Here is a 23,166-nt window from a genome sequence, read left to right as displayed (position 1 = left end):
TCCTATTGACTTCAGATTTGAACATGTTAGCATGTGTGTCCTGGCACAGGGTAGAGATGCGTGTCAATCTGGAGCTGTTTCAAATGCAGACATTTCAAGGGCTGAAACTGTTATGTTCTAATTGTACTTTATGGACAAGCCTGGAGCAATGCAAATGTGAAACCATTCCAGGTTTAACACTGCTTCATCCTCATCCAGTGTTAAAGTCGGAGGGGTTTTGATAAATTCGTATTGTTCCCAGTACAATTTCCTGTATCAGTTTCCTTGATACAGGAAAGTCTTGCCCACATCTGAAGTAGAGGAGGCATACACAGAGAGAACATACTTTCAGTAGTGGAAATATAACACTGATGAGCAGTATTGGACTTTTAGCTTGCTAAATGAGAAAACTCATGACAAAAGACTACATGAGTTGTGGATGGGATGTATGGGGTGGGGGGACACAAGCCCAAACAATTTAAAACATTAGAATATCATTTTATTACAGCATGGAGAAAGTAGAAGCTGTTTTTTTTTCCTCGGAGGCTGCAATAATGCCCAGTGGAAAAGTTTTTCTCTAAAAGATCCATCCAATTGATCATTCAAATCTAACAGCAGGAAGTTCCCAGGTATAAGTGAATGTGTGTGCTACCTGGAATCATGGCACACAATTTCAGATAATTATTCTACCATAAACCCAGTCTTTTTTAAAGACGGAAAGATGTAGAAATGGAAAGAGGTCAAGTTTCTATTATAGGAATGGCTGTATTAGTGAATTGGTTAAAAATCTGAAAATGCCCTGTGTGAATCACTAAGGAACCACTGCTAAGGAGACTTAGTAGTGCAGCTATTTAAAGAGCACAGTGGTCTTTCTGACCAGAGAGCAAGGGAATCCACTAAAGCTGGGGTGGCTAACCTGCAGCACATGAGTCACAAGTGGTACATGTAGCCACTTTGTGTGACATGTGACAGGTTCAGCAGTGAGAACAGTGGCAAATAGGGCAAAGAGGAGAGACCACAGCAATGGATTGGGCAGGGGAAGGGAATCAGAGTAGCACTTGTGGAAGGGGTGAGGCTTATCTCTTGGCACACCTATCAGAAAAAGTTGCCTCCCCCACTGCACTAGAGACTAGTATGTTTTCTCTCCTGAATCCAGAATGGTTATGAAATGGTATTCAAATCTCTAACTTGAACTGTCTTGTCTAGACTCTTGGAACCAGTTTTAAGGATTTGTGGCTTCGTTTTGAGTACAGTAGTCTCATTCGTGCACCTTTCCTTGTTTCTCCATGTTTTAAGTGGCTGAAACCATTAGTCCCTTTAGTATGGTCTGTTCATCAAGGAAAGAAGATGTTAACTCCATCTAACCATGAGGAGATAAGAAGACAATAAAATATACAAAAAGGGTAAACATAGACTTACATCAACAATCATTTACACTAAGAGGACACCTAGGGTGCATATACACAAGCAGCAAGGCTGATCCAATGCGATTTCATAGATTTCATAGACATTAGGGCCGGAAGGGACCTCGGGAGATCATCGAGTCCAGCCCCTTGCCCCAAGACCAGGAAGTCAGCTAGGGTCAAAGGATCCCAGCAAGATAAGCATCCAAACACTTCTTAAAGAAGTCCAGAGTAGGGGCTTGCACCACCTCTGGAGGGAGTTTATTCTAGGCCTTGGGGGCTCGGACAATAAAGAAAATTTTCCTTATGTCCAGCCTAAAACCGTCTTGCAGGAGTTTGTGACTGTTGGACCTTGTCATCCCTTGGGGTGCTCTGGTGAACAGGCGTTCCCCCAGATCCTGATGCACACCCCTTATGTACTTATAGGCTGTCACCAAGTCATTCCTGAGCTTGTGTTTTTCCAGGCTGAAGAGTCCCATGGTTCTCAGCCTCTCTTCATAAGGCCTAGTCTCCTGTCCTCTGATCATGCGTGTGGCTCTCCTCTGGACTCTCTCAAGCTTCTCCACATCCTTCCTGAATTGTGGAGCCCAGAATTGGATGCAGTACTCCAGGTGCGGCCTCACCAAGGCCAAGTACGGTGGGACGATAACATCCTGAGATTTACTTGAGAAGCATCTATGGATGCAAGCCAGAGTTTGGTTTGCTTTACCAGCTGCGACATCGCATTGGTGGCTCATGCTCATCTTGTGGTCAGTCATGACCCCCAAATCTCTTTCAGCCTTGTTGCTAGCATTGCCGAACCTATAAGCATGCTGTGGGTTTTTCCCCCCTGAGGTGCAATACCTTACATTTGTCGGTATTGAATGTCATCAGATTTGTATCTGCCTACTTTTTCAGCTCGTCAAAGTCAGCCTGGATCACCAGCCTATCCTCAGGTGTGGACGCTCTACCCCAAAGTTTGGTGTCATCGGCAAACTTGGCTAGTCCACTTCTGACACCAGTATCCAAGTTGTTGATAAAGATGTTAAAGAGAACAGGTCCAAAGATGGAGCCTTGGGGGACACCACTGGTCACGGAGCACCGTGATGGTTCACTTCTGTCGACCATCACTCTATGAGTCCAGCCTCAGAGCCAATTCCCCAGCCATTGGACTGTGATGTAGCTGTGACCACAGTTGGCCAAATTTTTCAAGAGGAGATCACGGGACACCAGATCAAAGGCCTTTTTAAAGTCTAGATATATGATGTCAATCTCTTCTCCCTTGTCCAGGTGATATATCACCTGGTCATAGAAGGAGATGAGATTGGTCGGGCAAGACCTACCCACAATAAACCTGTGCTGGCTGTCGCTCAGAATGTTGCCATCAGCTAGCTTGTCAAGAATGGACTCTTTGATGATTTTTTCTAGAATCTTTCCAGGGATTGAGGTCAAGCTGACTGGCCTGTAGTTCCCTGGAACTACTTTCCTCCTTTTCTTGAAGATGGGTACCACACTGGCCTTCTTCAGGTTCTTTACCAGGGGTTTTTGAAAATCTTTGTCAGTGGCTGGGCTATGACTCCTGCCAGATCTTTAAGTACTCTGGGGTGCAATGTGTCAGGACCCACTGACTTAAAGGTGTCTAGCCTCTCAAGGTGTTCCTTTACTAGGTCTACACTGATGCTGGGTATAAATTCAACCTCGCTCTGGCCGTCCTGCATCTTGCTAAGCAGAGCAGTCCCTTTAAGTTGATAACAAACCAACATGAAGTACCCATTAAGCAGGTTAGCTTTTTCCTGGGTATCGGTTGTCAGTTGTCCCATTTGGTTTAGCAGGGGTCCAATGCTACCCTTGCTTTTCTTCCGACTCCCCACATATCTAAATAATAATAATAATAATAATAATAATAATAATAATAAAAAGGACTTTTTATTGTCCTTGATACATGTAGCCAGGTAGAGTTTGGTTGCAGCCTTGGCTTTTCTGGTTTGCTCCCTACAAGTATGGACCAGTGCAGAGTAATCCTCCTTTGTGGTAATTCCTATCTTCCATCCTTTATAGGTCTTTCTTTTTAGACACAGGAGGTCCACAAGTTCCCTGCAGAGCCAAGGTGGTTGCTGTGACCTTTTGCTACCTTTCCTCCAAGATGGGATGGACATCCCTTGTGCTTCCAGGAGTGCTCCCTTAAGGAGTAACCACTCCCCTTGGTCTCCTCTCCTTGTCAAGTCATGGTCCCTTAGGGCCTCAACAACAAGCCTCCTGAGACTATCAAAGTCAGCTTTCCTAAAGTTGAGGACTTCTGCATTGCTGACTGACTTGCCAGCTTTGCGATGGATAGTAAAAGTGATCAGCACATGGTCACTGTCTCCCAGCTTTCCTTCGATCTTTAGGTTGCTGACTAGATCATTCCCTTTAGCCAGTACTCAGTAATTACTGCTCCAGCAGACTCCAGCATCTCATGTATTAGCATCCCCATGCTTAACAAGGGCGACAGGGATGCTTTAACTAAAGGTCATTTGGCAAGCTTTAGATAGCATGCCCCCACTGCCATTTTTAAGCGTGGGGATGCTGATACATGAACCGCTTAGGGTGCTTTAATTAAAGCAGCTCTTAGAGCCACTTTAATTAAAGTGTCCCTTTCCACACTCCCACAGCACATGTATAAAATGCCTGTTTCCTCTATTGTGAAGTTTTGGGTGAAAGTGGCTGCATCTACATGACATGCTGACTGTGCAGTAACATACGCTACTGCACAGTGGCACCAATGACCAACTTTTTTTGTGACACTGATTGTGCACTAACCCGAAACTACTGCACAGTAGTGTCATGTCTCAGTTTCTGCCATCCGATGCTACTGCACAGTAGTCATGGGCTACTGCAGAGTCAGCATCTTGTGTAAACATGGCCACTGTGAATCAGTTGTACAGGGGCCCTATTTGTCAGTAAGGCTAGCTATTCTCTTCTGGTCTCCTGAGTTTAGAGAAAAAATTATTAGCAATTTCAAGTCTTGACCTTTTAAGATACATTTTATCACATGTATTGAGGGCATGTATCAGCTGTTGCTATGACTCTACTTTCCTCCTTACTCCCCACCTTCCCTATCTTTTATATTTATATTTTATATTTAGTGCCTGATGAAGTACGCCCCAGAAGCTTACGCATCTCTGACTTAAGTCCATAGGGTGCAAATCTACCTTGCCTTCTTTTATATTTAAATCACTCCTATTTGATAGCCTGTTCTCTGCACATCCTTTCATAGCATCTGATGAAGTGAACTGTGGCTCACAAAAGGTTATGCATCTGCTTCAATTAGTGTCTAAGGTGCACTTTTACCATACATCTTGCTTGACTTCAGACTAACACAGGCTCACTACCTGTCTCTTCAGAAAAGGTGAGATGCCTTCCTTCCTTGTTTAAATGCTGAGTTTTTACTAAAAATTTAATTGATTGAGCTTACCTCCCTGTGGTTCAGAATATTGTTATTATTGAATTCTAAATCCTGTTGTTATTGAATCCAAGGACACATTGGCCAGAGGTCAATGATTTGCATAAAAAATATAACGTGTATTTGAAGAGATCTATTTTCTGTGAAACCATGTTGACTGCTGCTAGTTATGCTACCACTTAATTCCTACCTGTGGTTCTTACATGATTCTTTAAACTGACATAAAATATGTATTGTCAGCTTGAGTCATCACTGACATTCATCTTGTAGACTAATTTAGTCTAGCACAAAGTGAATATATAAGACTAACATCCTGATTCAATTTTGTTTTACTGTTTACAGAGGATAGAATAATAGAGAATCAGGTCTCATGTTTTGAAAAGTAAGCTTAGACAACATGATTTTTCAGAAATTTTGGTAATTTTATGCTTGTGTTTATTTGCATTATTTATTGTGTAGTATTCATTCTTTGTCATTTCATTGGATCTGAAATAGCAAGAGCAATAGATTAAGAGAAATAACAATTAGCTAGGGTCAGTGAGTGGAAAATCAAAACAAAAGCTGTACTAGATACTGATTCCAAAAGGAATTTATTATGTGATCTTAAACAGAAGTCAAAAGAATCCCCTTGCATACACTATATCTGAGTACAAATTGGTAGGAAACTTCACTGTAAGCAACCTGATATTTGGTTTTGATTGTATATATTCTAATGATGGGAGGATTTTGTTTAATCCTTTGATATACTTATGGCCATATGTCAACAGATATGTGTGCACTATTTTTGTGCTGTTAATTAGAAGGTAGACAAATATCAGCAAACCCAACCCTTCCCTTGGGCTGTGCACAACAGTCATTAACAGAAGGGAAAGAAATGAGAGAAAATAGGAATCTTTATGAATAAATGCTGTGCATCTGATGTCTTTGGACTTAATTTTCTGGTCGTTATTTGCTTGTCCTGGAACTGAAAAAATATTAACTATTTAGTGCAATGGACAAATGTCATACAAAACTGCATTATCACTTAGGAATGTGTCTTAGAGAGGTGGAGAACTGTGAGAGTTTCTGATTTTTAAAAAAAATAAATAAAGTAATGTTTTTTCTTCCCAAGATCTATTGCAATGATTGCCCTCATCTGGCTAAGTTAAATAGCCTTATCTTGCTATTTACAATTAAAAACCTTGTTTCCAGTTTACATGAGGACATGCAGGAAGGTTAATCTTATTTACCTAAAGGTGTGAATTTAAACTGGATTAAATTTAAACTGTATTAAACAACTCATCCAGGATTAAAGTGGCTATAATTCAGTTTGGCTCAATTTACTTTAGAAGTACTGTAAGCACCATCAAGCTAAGAGCACTTTAATTGTGAATGAGACTATCTATTAGGGTTGCGCGAAACAGCACCGTTTCATTTTGAAGGGACAGTGTTTTGTTTTGCTGTTTTGAAGCACTGTTCCATTTCATTTCATTGAAACTGTTTCACTGTTTTAACACATTTCCATGTTTAGCCTATAGGCTATAATGGGTGTGACAGCTGAAAATTATGTCTGTGTGATAAAGGTGCTTGCTGAAGGCTCTATGGAGACTAGACCAAGTGTTTTTCTGTCATTTGTTTAGATATTAAGCTATATGTTGTTGCTAAGAGCCTAATTGAAGTTTAAAATGTAGTAAGGCCTTGTATAGAGTAAGGCCTAGTAAATTTAGCAAAGCCTTGAAGTAGTAAGGCCCTGTGGCATAGTTAAAATTAACCTTATCAAAAGAATGCAAGGCTTGTACTGCTACTGGTCAGTTTAAGGACAGTTGAAGTAAAAAGAACCTGAGTGGCTGTAAGTTATCAGCACAGTTCAGAAGTTATAAATTGGCTGAAACATCTGGAAATCATTCAGAAGGAAGATACAGCTCCATGAAAAGGATTAATTAGCTGTTGACCTAGATCAGTGGGCCTGTGGATCTCGAGGAGCCCAAGGACTGAATACCAGGGTCCTTCCCGGTACCTCTTGGACAGCGCTGATCGGGGATGCCTGACTTCGCTGAGCTTTGTGGAAAGAGAAACTTGTCGTACATCAGGTATCGGAGGGGACTGCTGATAAGTTGCCGACGTGAATTATTCTTGTCTGTCATTGTTTGTCTTGTTACTACATGTAGTTGCATTTTTGTTCAGCCAATAAACCTAAGAAAGGTTTTAAAAGCCTTAAGGTTTAGAAAAGCCCCACACTCACCCGCCCTGGAAGCAGTGATTGGGGCCTCTGGGTGCTCATGGTAGAGCCCCCCGTGCAGCATAGCTCCATGTTGCAGCATGGAGCAGTGGGGATTGCCCCCCCCCCCCAGCCCCTCCTGGCACCCGCGTGGCAGCTGCACCATCATGCGGGTGCAGTGCGGCTCGGCAGGGTGCCGCATGCTGTCCTCGAGTCGGGGCGGATCCACCTGTCAGCCAGAGCTCTCAGTTCGATTCCCCAGTGCTCATTTCCTCACCTCTTTCCAGGCAGTGTGGACCCAGGATCTGCACATGGGGTTTCAGCAGGCTGCTGCTGCTGGCTAGGAAAATAGCCCAGAGCTACCACCATCCCCAGCTGGCAGTGGCAGCCTGCTGTCATCCCGCATCATCCGGGGGCCTGCATCCCCCTGGGAAGATCTGGGGGAAGCAATTAGAGAGCGGAGGGAAAGATCGGGGAGATGAGGAATCAAACTGGGAATTAGGGGAATGTTTAGGGACCTGAACATTTCCCCAGAACTCCGGTTCAATTCCCCAGTTCCCTGTTTGATTCCCCAGCTCTTCCTGGGGGGACGCAGGCCCCTAGATCTGCACACTGGGTTTCAGCAGGCTGCTGCTCCAGGCTGGGGTCAGTGATAGCACTGCAGTCTTCCCAGAGCTTGGTGTGGGCTGTGCCAAGTGGCTGCCACTGGCCTCAGCCTGCAGCAGCAGCCTGCTGAAACCCTGTATGCGACGCCCTGGAAAGAGCTGGGGAAATGATCAGAGAGCTGGGGGAAGCGATCAGAGCTGAGGAATTGAACCCGGAGCTAGATCTCAATATTAGAGCAGTCCTTTCCCCCTCTTGCCCCTCCCTCTCCTTAGTTTCTGTTTAGCTGCAAGCCTGGCTTCAAAACTCGAAACGTTTTGAAACTTTTGAAACATTTTGAGTACCCTTGTTTTGTTTTGAAGCTGTTTCAAAGCCTTTTGTTTCATTTCATTTTTGCTGTTTCAAGCTCAAAACACGTCAAAACAGCTTCAAAATGAAACACCCGTCAAAATTTCGCACAGCCCTACTATCTACATAGAAGTTTAATGCAGTTTAACTGCATTGAAAGTGAATTTAGATTATTTTTTCCTGAATCACCCAGTGTATGCTTCTGTTGGGTGACAGTGGAAGAGGCAAGAAGAATCTGTCTGAGTTGAATCACTTGGCACTAGTCCTAGGACTCTAATTATATACCTCCCCCCACCTTTTCTACTCCCCCTCCTGAAATACTCTTTCTATTCTCCATTATTTTTTGGGCAAGATCAGGCAAAATGTTTGATATTATCAGCATCTGTATATAAGATTAGCTTGACCAAAGGCTAGTAAGAGATCTGTGAAAATAGTTAGTGGTGATAATTATATAATGGATATATAAATACGTTTTGCATTGATGTTCATAGAGGTTACTGACCACATTCAAGCTGTAGGGCAGGACATTAGTCTCACTTTTAACACTAGTGTCCTTTTTTATTATTCCTGCTTTTAGACTGCAAAAACAGCATGCACTGCCGAAGGAATCAAACCCATTAAGGAACAGTCCAGCTGCTCTCTGCACCTATTTTAATGAGTTTCTAAATATACCTCACTGTGTGTCAATGCTGAAGGACATATGGCATATTTAACCCTTCACTGTGAATTTCCATGTGTTATTCATTTTTTTCCTTAAACAAATGTTCTTTTAATGAAATACTTAATATATTTATCACTACAGTGTTACCCACAGTTGTATCCAAGGTATGTGACCCATTGTACTTTTATCGCATCCATCCTGTCTTAAGGTTTTATACAGTCACTGAACTAACTCCATTTTATCAAAACAAATAGCAATAGTAAAGTCCCTAGTGGACTTTACAGAAACTTGCCTCTTTTAGGAATTAGGATTGTTGTGGGGAGTCAAAACGCTATTTGGAGTAGAGGTTCTGCTTTATTTTTTTAGTGAATTAATTTCTGCTCTTATTTGCATTGGATAGAAGTTTAGAATTAGAATGTAATAATGATTGAGTACCATTTTTATGCTGGAAAGGCTTCTTTAAAGTCATGATCCTAGGCTTGGAAAAAGCAGCTTCATCACATGTTCATGAATATTTTATTTGCACTGTGAAACTTGACAGAAGAATGACAAGGGTAAAACAAAAAGGAATGCCCAAACTCATCTACACTTCTAGGATCATAATGACTGAGACAGCAGCTTCATGAGTTTACTATTTAAGACATCTTTCCATTACAAATAAAGCTAACAAGGCTTTAAACTTTGTATTAATAAGAGATATCCAAATTAAATAATTACAGTCATGTTCCAAATGCTCTTTATTGTCATTGATTCCAATGTATGCAAGTGGGGAGGGGGGAGAAAACTCCATCCTGGTTTCAGTAGAATCCTGCTTAAAAACTGATAGCACAGTAAGGCCCAATATTATAAAAAATAACAAGTAACAGTGAGTAACAATGACCTGAATTTAACCATGATCTAAATCTTACATTGCAAACTATAATGGATAATTTGAGCTATTCAAGGAACTGCATATACCTAATATATGCAGTATGGTATATACCTAATGTATACCATATTAATGCAATTATCATAATTTACTAATTATGATGTTGAACAAAAATATCTGCCATGCTTGGGAGCCTTCAGACAAAGCCCCTCACATAGGCATTTTATAGGGCTTGATTTTGATCTTGATCTGTGGCTTTTCTTCTCCAAGGTTTGACTTTGAAGACATTGATCAAAAACTACCACCTTCTATTATACACAATAGCCCTGCCAGAGACTTGACAACACCTCATAAAAACAACCTTATGCTCACAAAAGAAATGAATTTCAAAGAGGACACAAAATCAAAAGATATGAGTGGCAAGCAACCAATGAGGTACTGACTTTATCTCCTAATCTGAGCTTTTGTGGTGAAAGGCTAAGTTTTGTAATTGCCCAGCTCTTTAATTGGAATACTGATAATAAAGATCCCAGAAGAATCTCTTGAAGAGGAACTCCCTGTTGGTCTGACAGTATATTTTTTTTAAACCCCCAAAACCTAAGTCTCTATAACCCTGCTCTGCTGCAGACTCCTTTTGTGATTTTAGGAATCTCCTTTCTTTGCATCAAGCTCCCCTCTGGAAAATGAAGCTATTAGTAAGTACTTCTTTTCCACCCTAGGGAAAGGGGCTCACAAATTTTGATGATGAGCACTATGTGAGTGCCTTTGACAGATTAACCAACCTTGCTATCAGGGCAGTGAAAAAATGCCTACTTTTATTAAACTGTAAATTGCAATGACTAAAAAACCCAAAAGTTATTGTGAAGAGAGTTATTTCTTTTCTCAGTCTCTCATAACTCACCCATAACTATGGATTTACTGTTGGAACTTGATTTTATTTTCCCTGTGGGCTTGATCTGAAGTCCTTATTCATATGCAAATCTTTCTGACATCCTCAAAAGGAGTTTTATCCCAGTAAGAACTATAGGGTATGGGTGCATGTTTTTGTAAGTGTGTGCAATTTGGCTCACAACTATTTAACCATTGTTGCTGTTTTTTAAAGAAAAGATGGCTGTTATGGGGATGATTTTAAAACGGGGTTTTTTTGAGTATGATACAACAGGTCACATCATTTCTACTAGGTTAGGATGATACTTAAGTCTTAAAAATGGTAGGAAAAAACCCTGTCTTGTGTCATTAGCCAGTTTTTCCTCAGGTCACATATGGTGTATCACTCGTTACAGAATTGATATTTACATTTTGCGTCAAGGTTAGAATGTTACTGTCCTCCAGTTTTAAAATTATTGTAGAAATTGCCTGGAAGTGGAGTAGGTTACAGTATGAGGTTTATTTCCCTTTCCTCCTATGTATTCAAAGAGAAACAGAACAAATCCCTAAGCACACCTGAGCATAGTCATCACTGTACTAAGTGAGGCAAGCTGGCTCCAGCTCCTGCTGTTGAGATATATTTTTCTACATGTAAAATATATAGTGCTTGAGCAGTGTATAGTTAATTATCCATTAATTTTTACATAAAGGGCCTAGTTCCATTGAAGACAATAGCAAAATTCCTAATGGCATCAGTGCATGCAGGATTGGTCCTGTTATTATTTGTATTAATCTTTTTTAATGTAATTTTTTGAAGATAAGTATAAAATAGCAAAATAATAGTCTCTTTATTCCTCATCTGTTACTTCTATTGCTGAATTAACTTTAAGATGTGTTGTTTGAATCTGAATAACTATTCTGCAATTAGTGGATGCTCCAACTTAAAATTTCCATTTATTTTAGTGTGTACAAGAGTCAGTACATCTGTGTTTGTTGTGTTTTTCTGTTTTGTATTTACTTTTACATGACGTTGGCAGCTATTTTTCATTTACTGGCCAGTTCTATAAAATTTAACTTTTGGGTATCTACATTGCACTCACACTGGAAGTGCACCAGGTGAAACTGGTGTGGTGGTGTGTAAGAGGCATAGGGCCCATCATAGCCATAAGGCCCATCATCCTATACTACAGTTGTAATCTTGGGGTGATAAGGACTAGCCAGCTAAAGCAGTATGTGGTGGACACAGCTAGGAAGATATTACAAAGAAGGACTAGAAGCAGCAGTGGTAGGGGGAAAATATTGTCCAACGTATGTCAAAAGTTTTATAATGATATATATTGTATAACTTGTAGCTATCAGAGCATTAGAAATTTTTCAGATTTTGGAAGAGAAACTTTTTCTAATTTCTTCTCCCTCCAGTTTGCCATCAGCTACACAGATAGTTGAACTGTTTTAAATTTCTAACTCCCAGGGGGAAAAGAATCAAAACCCATAATAGAAAATTCCCCAAATCTGTTTTTAAATGCTGACCAACTTTGGCAGTGATGCTGCAACCAGGACCTACAAAGCACAGACTAGTAAAGGAATATCAACTTGAATCCAGGAATGTATAACAGGATGAAAGTGAAATCTTCTGTGAAGAACAGTATCCATGTAAGAGGCAAGGATTTTTTGTGGCACTATATCTTTCATTGGACTATCTGCATGATTGGAACAGTTAGACAAGCTTTCAAATGAAAGGCATTCTTCATTGCATTCTAAAGCTTGTCTAACTTTTGTGCAATTGTCCAATAAAAGATATCGCTCCCCAAAAAATCCTAGCTTCTCACATAATTCCTGGACCATCACCACTAATACAGGGGTTCCCAATCATTTCGGACTCCCCTCGTTAGACTCAAGGCACCCTGTGGAAAATACCAGCTTTTAGTTTTCACTCTTTTTTTTAACAACTAAAAAATATATATAGTTTTTCTGTTGTCAAGAGCTCAGAAAGCCCATAATAGGGCAGAATGGTTTAAGTACCATGGATCCCTGTTTCTGGGTTTAGCTTGTGAATCGTGTTTGCACACCTAACACTGTGCAGCACCATGTGGCACCCTAGAAAGGATATCAAGACAGCATAGGCCATGGCAGGTTTGGTTGAGCATCAGTGCTGCAGCATTGTTATGTATTTACTCATTTTCCTAGGTGTGTTGTCTTCTGGCTGTTGGGAAGAGTATTTGTGTAGGGAGGAGCCACCTGGTTGTGGTTTGATCTCCACCCCACTTTGCCCCCCAAGCACCTAATGGTCTGTAGGGTAGAAAGCGAGGTAAAAACACCTTGATACCCAACACAGACAACCCATCTCTGGTGGTGTGTCTGGATTGATGGTGTAGTGCAGGTGTAAGCAACCCCTGGCATGATTGCCAGAGTATGGCATGCAAAGACATTTTGTTTGGCATGTGTGCCTTGGGGTGGACAGTGGGGGATGGGCCCAGGCTGCACTGCCACAATAAGGATTGGACCCCTTTGCAGCTCTCCTGCTGTAATCCCCTGGAACACCAACATCTTACACAAGTTGAGGTTGTGGGTATTTTTGGCACTCTGCCCAAAACTGTTGCTGGCCCCAGCGTAGTGTCTGTGTAGCTTTGCTAAGAGCTTAAACCAGTGATTCTCAACCTTTTCTGGCCTGGATGCACTCACCATTGGCCCAGAGACACCACTCTATAACTGCGGTGACTTGAGTGGTGCATTTTCAAACCAAATGGAGACATTTCAGTGCTGCCTGCTTTACCAAGGGGCTTAGCTGTACCCGGGTGGAGGATGATCCAGGCAGGGACAAGCCCAAACCCAAACCCAAACCGGGCTTTATCTCCTTACACTTCACTTATCTCCTCACACCTACGGGCAGGCACCCTCCTAAGGACTTCGGAGCACCTTGAGGCGCTGACACCCGCTGGGTCACACCCCGGGCACCTTTGGGATGGTTTCCATGGGTTTGGTGCTGCCTCAGGCAGCGGCTTGGCCTGGATGCCCCCCCCCCAGCTCCCTTCCAACCCTGGAATGCATGAAAGGGGGAAGGGGGCGCCCCCTCCTGTCTCCAGCAGCACCCCGCCGCCCTGCTCCCGCCCAGGGGAACTGTCTCCGCCCCGGCGCCCTGCCCCGCCTCCCCCTCGGGGCGTGGCGGCCGGCGGAGCACGACCTCCCGGCGCGGAGCCGGCGAGTGCCACACGGCAGGGCTCTCTGAGGCGGCATGCAGGCGGGTGCCCCCCCCTTCCTACGGCCCGCCGGCCTGCTGCTGCGCCCCGCGGGGCCCGGGCGGACGCCCAAGTGTGCGCGCTGCCGCAACCACGGCGCCGTGTCGGCGCTCAAGGGCCATAAGCGCCTGTGCCGCTGGCGGGACTGCCGCTGCGCCAAGTGCGCCCTCATCGCCGAGCGCCAGCGGGTCATGGCGGCGCAGGTGGCGCTGCGGCGGCAGCAGGCGCAGGAGGAGAGCGACGCCCGCGGCCCAGGCGTGGGGCTGGCGCTGGGCCGCGGGGAGCCCTGGCGGGGGAGCCGAGGTGCGAGCGGGGCAGGCAGCGGGCGGCTGTGGGCGCGGGGGATCCCGCAGTGTCCGCGCGCTGCACGCGGGCCAGCCTTCCGTTCCGTTCTAGCCAGTTGTGACGTCAGCAGCAGCGTTGTTGTCCTCGTTGTTGTTAGTCTTCGGGTGAGAGAGGCAGGGACCTGACCTGGAGCCACGCTGGGCTCTGGTGGCAGGTGACAGAACAAAAGGAATCGGAAGTCGTAGCAGAGATTACATTAGGTAAAAGATATAAATAAAAGACGTAAATAACAAAGATATCCTTTATTGGGCCAGCTAAAAGATGTCAACTCTGCTACAAGTTTTGCTTCCGTTTGCCTCTGGACCAGTACCATTACAACCTGGGTACAGGTGACAGAACAAGCAGCAGTAGGCTCAGGTTGCAACAGCGGAGGTCTAGGTTGGATATTAGGGAGACCTCTTTCACTAGGAGCACTGGGACATGCTACCCAGAGAGGTGGGATCTCCATCCTTGGAGGTTGTGAAGACCCTGCTAGATAAGGCTTTGGGTGGCATGAGCTAGATGGGGATGGCCTTGCTTAGAGCAGGGGGGTTGGACTAATCTGCATTTGTCAACCCCTGGGTTACAAGAAATTATGAAAGGGTTAGGAGCAAACTTAAAAATGGATTCTCTGTTAAAGGAGAAAAATGTGGGAAGCTGTGGCTTTTCCTTTGCAGGCTGGCAGAGGGGCTGCTTGGGGCACCCACCACCCCACAGACTGCAGGGCTGGGAGCGTGGGACAGAGGTTCTGGAGTGAGGGGTACTGGGTTGGGACTGTCCATCAACATTTACAAGTGGGTTCTGGTACAAAAAAGGTTGAGAACCACTGGACTAGCTGAGTTCCTGAGGGCCCTTTCAGCCCTGATTTTCTATGATTCTGTGATTTAATTTGTTTTCTGCCCACTATTAATGCTTTTGATCTTGGTTGAAAAGACAGGCCCCTGGAGCTCATGCCTCTCCCCCAGTTTGCCTCCTCTCCAAAGCAGCAGTTCCTAACTCTTTAAGCTTTTGGCTTTTCACTCTTTTTTGACCCTGGAAAAATAGCAGCACTGTTTCCATGTGGCAGAGAACTTGGGGAGAGTGCAACTGGGCAGGGCTCTGTGGTGTGGGGAGCCATCATGTTGTGTCAGCTCTGGGAGTCTCTCGTGGGTATGGTGTTGGCACACTTAACAGTGCTCAGCTTGTGTAGTACCCTTGAAAGGATCTCAAGGCACTTCAAGATGGCTTGGGGCCCTGGTTGAGAATCGCTGCTGTAAAGTACCCCTTTCCTGCCTTCTGCTTTCCTTTAGATCAGGGTATGCAGCCTGTGGCCCAGATGTGGCCCGCTGGGCCATTCTATCCAGCTCGTGGGGCTCCTAAAATTTTTAAAAAATTAATATTTATCTGCCCCTGGCTGCCTGTCACGCAGCCCTCAATGGCTTGCCAAAACTCAGTAAGTGGCTCTCTGCCCAAAATAATTGCCAAAATAATTGCCCGCCCCTGCTTTAGATAGATGTGGCTAGGTACCTCTCTGTCAAGTGAGGGTAGGGACACATACATTTGGGACTGTTTCATGAAGACCTATTGATTTTTTTTTTTCACTTAGTGTCTACTGTGCTGTCTTACTAAGGGCTAACTACCTCTATTATCCTCATCATTTATTATCAGTAATAGGCATAATAATAAAATGCTATCAGCCACTTTAATATTACGTGGGTAAGTTAGAGACTAGATTTATTGTATATGGCTCCAGTGTTACAAACAAGTGTCCCCTTTGTCTCAAGCTCTCACATACTTCCATTGACCTCAGTAAACCTGCTGCAGAGTAAAACGTGTATTAAAAAATGTCTATGGTTTTGTATGTGGGTAGAACACTGAATAAAACTTCACTGTTAAGCAGTTGCAGGATCTTGCATAATAATGCATGTGCAACATCTGCATACAAAGTATGGTAAGTAATGGGTTAACAGTGCAGTGCAATACAATGCAGCTTTGAGAAATGAAATAAAAAACGGTGCTAGCTGAATTTCTTTAAGCCAAGGTCACATTTGTTAGGTAGCTGACAGTTGGCATTCTGATGATTTGAAAAAGTACGTGGTGTTTTTATTTTTGTTTTTTTTGTGTTTGTTCAGGTATAACTTGCTCCTGCTAATTTTGGTGCATTATATTGTTTAAAATGTTGAGCCTGATCTTACAGACTTTTATTTAATGGAGAAGTCCAGTTAAGGCTCACGGGACTACTTCAGCAGCTAAGTGTTAGGAAAGTTGGCATGCGTATAGTTGGGAGAACTTTCAGTTAAATTGGTTTGGTCTCTCATCCTGGAAAGGCTCAGGTTCCAAAAGCTGAGTTAGCATCACTAAAGGCAGTAGAGTCTGGGTTACAATTGTGGTGCGATTTTTAAGATGGTGCAACACATTGTGAACGATTGCCCAATTAGATCATTTAATGGCAATCTAAAATCAATCTATGCAGCTACCCCCTTGAAGCAGCTGAATGTCTATCAAATTTAGATATTAATCTATGAATGTTGTATGAACATTGTAATCCTAAAATGTCATATGAAAGAGAGAGAATTAGGACAATGGTGAAACTCTTACTGACTTGAGCAAGGGCAGAACGTGACCGTTCAGGACTGCATAAAATAACATGTAGGATATTGTAAAATCTTTAGCAGTGAAAAACTAGGGGAGGGGAGAACAAAAGTCAAGATTGTGCAATTTGAAAGAGTTTTCATTGTTGCATGCATGTTGCAATGACTTTATTGTGGTAGTTTCTTTTAAAATAACCTTTAAAGTCCAAGGCCTACAAATCAATGTATATACAAGACGGACCTCTCTGCCATATGAAGCTTCAGTGCCATCAAATGATCTGTGCAGGCAAAAGTGTCTACCCCCATGGGCATGTGCCCTGGCCATGTCCCATATTAATTGTTCCCCTCCCCCACTCCCATAATGGGGAAAAAAACAAAACAAAACAGTATTACCTTGAGCTTTTATGGGAGCCTTGAATTGTTGCCTTTTAAGTTTGACTTGGTGTTCTCTACCTATCTGCAAATTTTTGCTTTGGCTTGTGCCTGTGAGAAATCACATATTTTAAGTGTTGTGTTTGTGATTTAGGTAAAATTAAAATCAGAAGTGAAGCTTTTGGGTGGGGAAATTATATACAGTAAGAACATGCATTCAGGCTAGAGGCAAAGGAAGGATATATAGAGATATTTATTACTGGCAGTAAGAGTTATTATTATGTGTCACAAAAATTCAGTGTCTCTCACAATGATAACTTTAAAACAAGGCAGATGTGGATCTCTTAAACTCCTACCCTGTGATCAGATTCATGCAAACTCCCAGTTAAGTCTGTGGGAATGTGTTGTTAAAGTGTCAGTTTGTGACGGTCCAGAGGTACAAATAGGACCTTATTTAAGACCTAGCCCTGCAAGCTGTCTGTAAACGGGAGGAGAGGCATGCAGAATTAGGCCCCAGATTTATGCAAGATGTATGGAAATGCCATGTGAAAAATTTACTAGAAAATGCATATTTCAGCAAATTTTTGCTTGGTCAATTTAAAGAGCCCTACACCTTCAAGGATTTGCTATTGGGCTGGCATCACTTATTGTCTGTCACTCAGCTAAAAAACGACAGTTTGGAAAACCTGTTCCTCTGAGGACCAACTGCCCTCTGTCTTTTTTTAAATTAGTTGTTTTTCTTTTTGTTCACAAACTTAAGCACTGAAGTGGTAGGAGGGAAGTATTTGGAAAAGTTTGAAGAATAAAACTTTTGCCTGATCCATCTTGAAAATCTCCATTTCATTTGTAAACAAGTAGAGGAAAATTACACCCAAAATAGCAAAAGTTTTGTTCCTAAATTTTCTCCCCCAGACAAGTAGGACTAAACAAATATGGTGTCTTTCAGTGAAAATCTGCATGTAATAAATAATCCTATGTAATAAATAATGTAATGTAATAATCTGTATGTACTAAATAATCCTATTGATGATGAATGAGAAGTAATAGAAATCAACTCACAGTAATAGAAATCAACTCAGAGTCGACATTGCTAACCAGGATAAAAAAAAATTACAAACTTCTGTTTCCTCACTAAAATTAGCTGATATAATTCTAAATAAATGTGGGAGACTCATCTTGGCGTAAGCTTGTCTCAGTCCAGGGAAGTGAATGCTTTTTTTCCAGCACAGGAGTTTCTGGAGAGTTGGGGGCAGGAGGCTGCTATTTCCTTTTGATATTTTTAGTGTGAAGGTGCAGGTTTTTTTTTTTAATTTTAGGTTGTCCCTTTTTAGCCCATAATCTTAAGGATAGTATCACTGATTTGAAGATGGGAGTAAATTCTGGCTCTGGTGAAGTCAATGTGAGTTTTAGCATCTACTTGACAAAAGTTGGCACTTCCCACTCTAGATCTGCTCTTTGGAAGAGCTTTATATACTGTGTGGGAATTTTGCTACCTTTCTACAAGGCTCTAGAAGTTTAGTTGATGACCTTTAGACTAATTTATTTATTTATTTTCCCCAGAAGAGAAGGCACAGAAATATGACCTGTACCGTGCCCGACCAGAAGGTCCCATGCCCATACTGCATCCTCCTCTGCTAAGATCTTCTAAATCTGCGGGAGCTAGCGGAAACTACAGAGAGAAGCCACCCTGCCGCGACATTTCAGAAAAGGAAGAGAGAGTTCAGTCCCCTGGTCCTGAGGAGCAGCTGGAAACTGCAGACAGCTCAGGATCCCCCTCTTCTTCAGATATGGAATCAGGAAACGAAAGTGAATGGTCCAAGGATGTTACTGCCTTTAGTTCCAGCCCTCCTACTGCTGGGTCTAGACCAAGAGACCCTCTTGACATTCTAACCAAGGTCTTCCCCAGTTATAAACGAAACAGGCTGGAAAACATTTTGCAGTTCAGCAAAGGAGACGTCGTCCAAGCCATAGAGCACATCTTGAATGGGAAAGAGCATAAAGAAGACATCAGTGCAAGCCCATCCAGGTCTGCACTCAGTGCTTTACAGAGAGCGTCTAGTTTGAGTTTAGCTGGGTTAGGTGTTGGAGGATTTGGCAATAAATCAGCTTTCTCTCCTCTTCAGACTAGTCCTCCTTTGTTTAGAAGTGAAACAAATCTGTATGGCGTAGGCCCTAGACTGGGGATCAGCCCTCTAAGGCTGGCATATTCAGCTCCTGGGAGAGGGCTCCCAGGATTTATATCACCTTACTTAGCATCTGGGTTAGTTCCAGCTTTCCCTCTTTACTCAGCTGTGGACTACCCCTTTTCAGGAATGATCAAGGATACTTCTTACTTTTTAAGTAAAGAGTTAGTCCCTAGCAGTGGAATTTATTCTAGACCAAATCAGGAAAACAAGTAGTGCCTCTAATGTATTCCCATTCACAAAGATATATTTCCAAAAGCAGGTAGCTGTCACTTGGACATGTATATCCAGCATCAGAGGAAGCTATAATCCCACAGTCGAAAGAGAGAAGTCAATTTCAAATGAGAGAGACTTACTGTTTATGTTAAAAAAGGCTTTCTATACCTTTTGAATGTGACTTGCTTAATTTTGTTGTAGAATTACTTGAAACACTGACATTTTTGAGCAAAAAAGGAAATAATTTAAATTGTGTATTTTTTCCATCCAGAGTTTCTGATGTGAAGAGTTCTAAAAATTAACACTGATTTTAAAACTGGAAATTATTATACATACACATGTAGTTTCTATGCTGTTTTCAACTGTTTTAGTAAGTGAAGCAATAACAAGGGTACCTTTGTTTTGTGAACAGAAATATAGGGTTGGATTTTTTTTAAATATAAAGACAATCTAATACATTGTAGCCTTTATTAATCCCCTCCATCTTCAAAAATATTTGTCCAACTTTGCTTACTTAAATTTCTTTGTATTTCTTTCAAGTCTAAGCCCAAGACTTTCAGAATGGGTCCATAAACATAGGTTCTTGAATAGTCAGTGAAATTAGCATCTTGTTCTCAAAACTTCTTGCAGAAGTAAATAAAAGCTCTTGGATAGTTAGCAGTTTTAAAAATCAGACTGTCTTTATGGGTCTACAGTCCTGACACAGCAAAAATACAAGTGTGTTCTTAATTCAGGGAGAATAACCTTACTGAAATTCTCAGTTATGTTAAATCAGCATAGTTCCATTACACTATATGGGGATCTTAAGGTAGAAGGTCAAACTTGTGCATTATTAGGGCTTAAATAAGGATGTAGGAGCCTAATTTAGGCATCACTTTGTGCATCTACAAATGTGCTTTAATGCATAGTAGCTTATTTGACTGTGCATTAAAGTGTCATGTCAAAAAACTAGTGCACATTAAACAAGCTACTTAACATTCAGTGTTACTAAAAAAGCATGCACCTACATTACTGCACCTAAGTGCAGCCTAATGTGCATTTTTTTAGTACTGCACATTAGAGGTACTAAATTTAATGTGCAGCAGCAAAAGCACATTACTGAACATGTAGACATACCAGTTCTTAAAAAAACTTTGGGCCAGCTCAAAGAGATGTGTCTATTTCAAGGTTTTGAATGTGTAAAGATCAGGGCTTATGATACACTTAATAGAACACATCCTTTGAACTATATTTTGGATGTCTTGCATTATGCATTTTTCATTTATGAAATTGTATTAAATAACAACAGCATGTAAAACTTTTTATGAGTTTCTTTTAAGTTTTAGTTTTGTAGACTCTGTTCATGGTTTATCTAAAGCCAATTCACAACTAAGTCAAAGTAAGTGAGCGCCATCTCCTGGCTATTTTATTTATTGCAGTTTCATAGTGGTAGGAAAATAAATTAGCATTTTAGTTCATAAAGAGTTAGTTTTAAAAATCTTTTAAATGACCTTTTTATTATTCCAACATGAATTTGGGAAAGCTTCTGTTTAAATAGTATAGGGAGTATGTGGAACAAGGAGCCTGATTACTACTGAGACACAAATGGTTAAACCTTTTCTCTACTTCTGTGTAAAGTCCCAGGGACTTGAGTTGGATCCTTTCCAGGGCATAAGGAGGACTGGGTCCCAGAGTAATTTGAATTGTGCTCATATTTGATATTTAGGCTCTCAGTCCTGCAAAAACCTGTGCACATGCTTTGCTTTGTATTCATGAGAAATCTTGTTGACTTCATTGGCACAACTCATGTGGATAAAGCCAGACACCTGCATGAACAATTGCTGAGTTAGAGCCATAGGAGAGGAGGTCTTGAAGAACAATTTTTTTGTTGCTGTTGATAGCAACTAAAATAGGCTTGCTTTGTAGGTAGTATTTAATTGGTCAGCATCTAGAAAACAGAACAATCTTTGAGTCTGATTATATGGTCATTTGTCTGAGAGAACTACATTTTCTTTAAGTCAAACATCAGGGGTTAAAGAATAAGCATCTTTTAAAACTAACTTTATGGAGAACTGGCTTGTTAAATTATATGATCTGAATAATTATATATTTTAGCAAAGTGTGCAATGTTTTTATTGTTGGCACCAGCATACAGCAGGATTTATCAGACTTTTAGTGTTAATTTACTCTGAAGTTTCAGTAGATATTCCTACTTCATTTGATTTCATTAAGTCCCTGACTTAGAGAAACATCACTATTTAGAATGGTTTTTAAGCATGCATCTTTTGGGGGGTAAATATAAGCATGTGCTCAAGTGCTTTCCTGAATTGCAGCCTAAATGCCAAGATTAGTTTGCCAAATGATGTTATTGCTATTGTTGTTTATGATTGTCCCTAGATAAACTGTTGCTCCAGTTATGAGTTGACCCTACATATAAGCTGACCCCATGTTTTCAGGTTCAATTTTAAGATAAATCGGTTTTCCCTGACTAAGTAACTACAGATAAAGCCTGTAAAATGCTTATTCACAATCCCACAGGAGAATCACATAAACGAGGAAAGGATACAAAGTGTTAAATTCATTAATAATACCAAGATAACAACCTCATTGAAAAAAATGTGACTTGGTATTTTTATTGCATGAAAACTGAAAGTACACAAGTCAAGACTATTGGGGGCCTGTTTATTTGTGGGGTCAGCTTATAAGAGTGCAGTTTTTATGGCTGTTTTGGAAGAAAGGGTAGACTTCTCATCAAAACAGCACTGTAATTGTGAAAAATTATTTTCTTGCAAACCAAAGATCCCAGCCTTTTGTGCAGAAGTACTGAAGACAGGTTATTTCAAAAAGCCCTGCTTGAAGTCTTATCCTTTCTGCCTTAGAATTTATACTTATTTAAATCCACTTCCATGGACACAAGTCAGGCTTTGTTCAAAGCTTGGACAAAGCCTCTTTTCCTTGGTGAAACTGTTTCTTTCAAGTACTGCATTTACTTGAATCCAAGACAGGCTTTTTCCCCCCAGTCAGGATGGGGGGCGGGGGCGGGGGGAGGAAGTCTTATCTTGGATTCAAGTACCAGCCCAGGGCAAGGCAGCAGCTCAGCTCCAGATTTGGCTCCAGGTCCTGGCCTGAAACCAGAGCTGAGCTGCCACTCGGCTCCGGCTGGAAGAGCTTGTTTGGGGGAGTGTGCAGCTGAGGGGAGTGCAGAGGAGACTGGAGAGGCGGGGAACCTGTAGCCTGCCCCTTGTGCCTGTGCTTGCCTCCCACATGCAGCTGGCCTTCCACCCCTAACTCCGTTGCCTCCAGCTGTCCCCTCTACCTTCTGTTCTAGCTCAGGTCCCTCCAGTTCTGACTCTGCCCAGTCAGGAGCTGTTGCTGCTGCTTCTTGTCTGGCCTGGGTTGGGACCATGCTACTGCTGAGTACCCTGGAAGAGCAGAGCTGCAGCAGAAGGTAAGTGGGGGTGGGCCAGGGAGCAGGCATAGGGTGCAAGGGGTGGGGGAGGCAGGGAGTGGGGGACAGACGGGGGGATATAAGGGGTGGGGTGCAGGCACAGAAACGGGCAGGCAGTGGGGGCAGGTGTGTGGCAGGGAGCAGGCAGCAGCAGGTGAGAGAAGTATTGCGGGGGGGAAGGGGCATGGGTCTGGCCCCTTTGCCCCTGCCTTCCCCCCCACTGCTTTCCCTACCACAGCATTGAGGGGTGGAGGGGAGGGGATCAATTTAAGACAACCTTCCACTAATTAGATTATATGGAAAATTTAACCTTTTTCCATGTATAGAAACTAATGCTGGGGTTGGGGGGGGGCATGTTAAAGTTGAAGTAATCTTGGATTCAGGTAAATACGGTAATTGCTGTGTGTTCCTAGGATATAGTTTGTTTGATCTCCCCCCCCCCCCCCTTCTTATTTAGTTTTGTTTCCTCCAATACAATAGGACAGACCCAA

At 42.3% G+C, this 23,166-nt stretch overlaps 1 protein-coding gene across 2 annotated transcripts; it reads left to right on the top strand.

Annotated features, from left to right (window-relative positions):
• The first annotated feature begins 13,497 nt into the window (after positions 1 to 13,497).
• Positions 13,498 to 21,334, top strand: DMRTA1 (DMRT like family A1). Of its 2 annotated transcripts, none has more exons than XM_059724656.1 (2): positions 13,498 to 13,886; positions 18,413 to 21,334. In XM_059724656.1, exons 1-2 carry the CDS (start codon positions 13,580 to 13,582, stop codon positions 19,246 to 19,248), a joined length of 1,143 nt encoding a protein of 380 aa, XP_059580639.1. In that variant the 5' UTR covers positions 13,498 to 13,579; the 3' UTR covers positions 19,249 to 21,334. The 2 variants fall into 2 exon arrangements, with proteins under 2 accessions (XP_059580639.1, XP_006268224.1); XM_006268162.4 differs by having other exon boundaries at positions 13,499 to 13,886; positions 18,410 to 21,334.
• The last annotated feature ends 1,832 nt before the right edge of the window (positions 21,335 to 23,166 follow it).

The sequence above is a fragment of the Alligator mississippiensis genome, chromosome 3 (genome assembly GCF_030867095.1).
Source record: "Alligator mississippiensis isolate rAllMis1 chromosome 3, rAllMis1, whole genome shotgun sequence".
Taxonomy (NCBI): Eukaryota; Metazoa; Chordata; order Crocodylia; family Alligatoridae; genus Alligator; species Alligator mississippiensis.
This window is presented reverse-complemented; position numbering and strand designations above follow the sequence as displayed.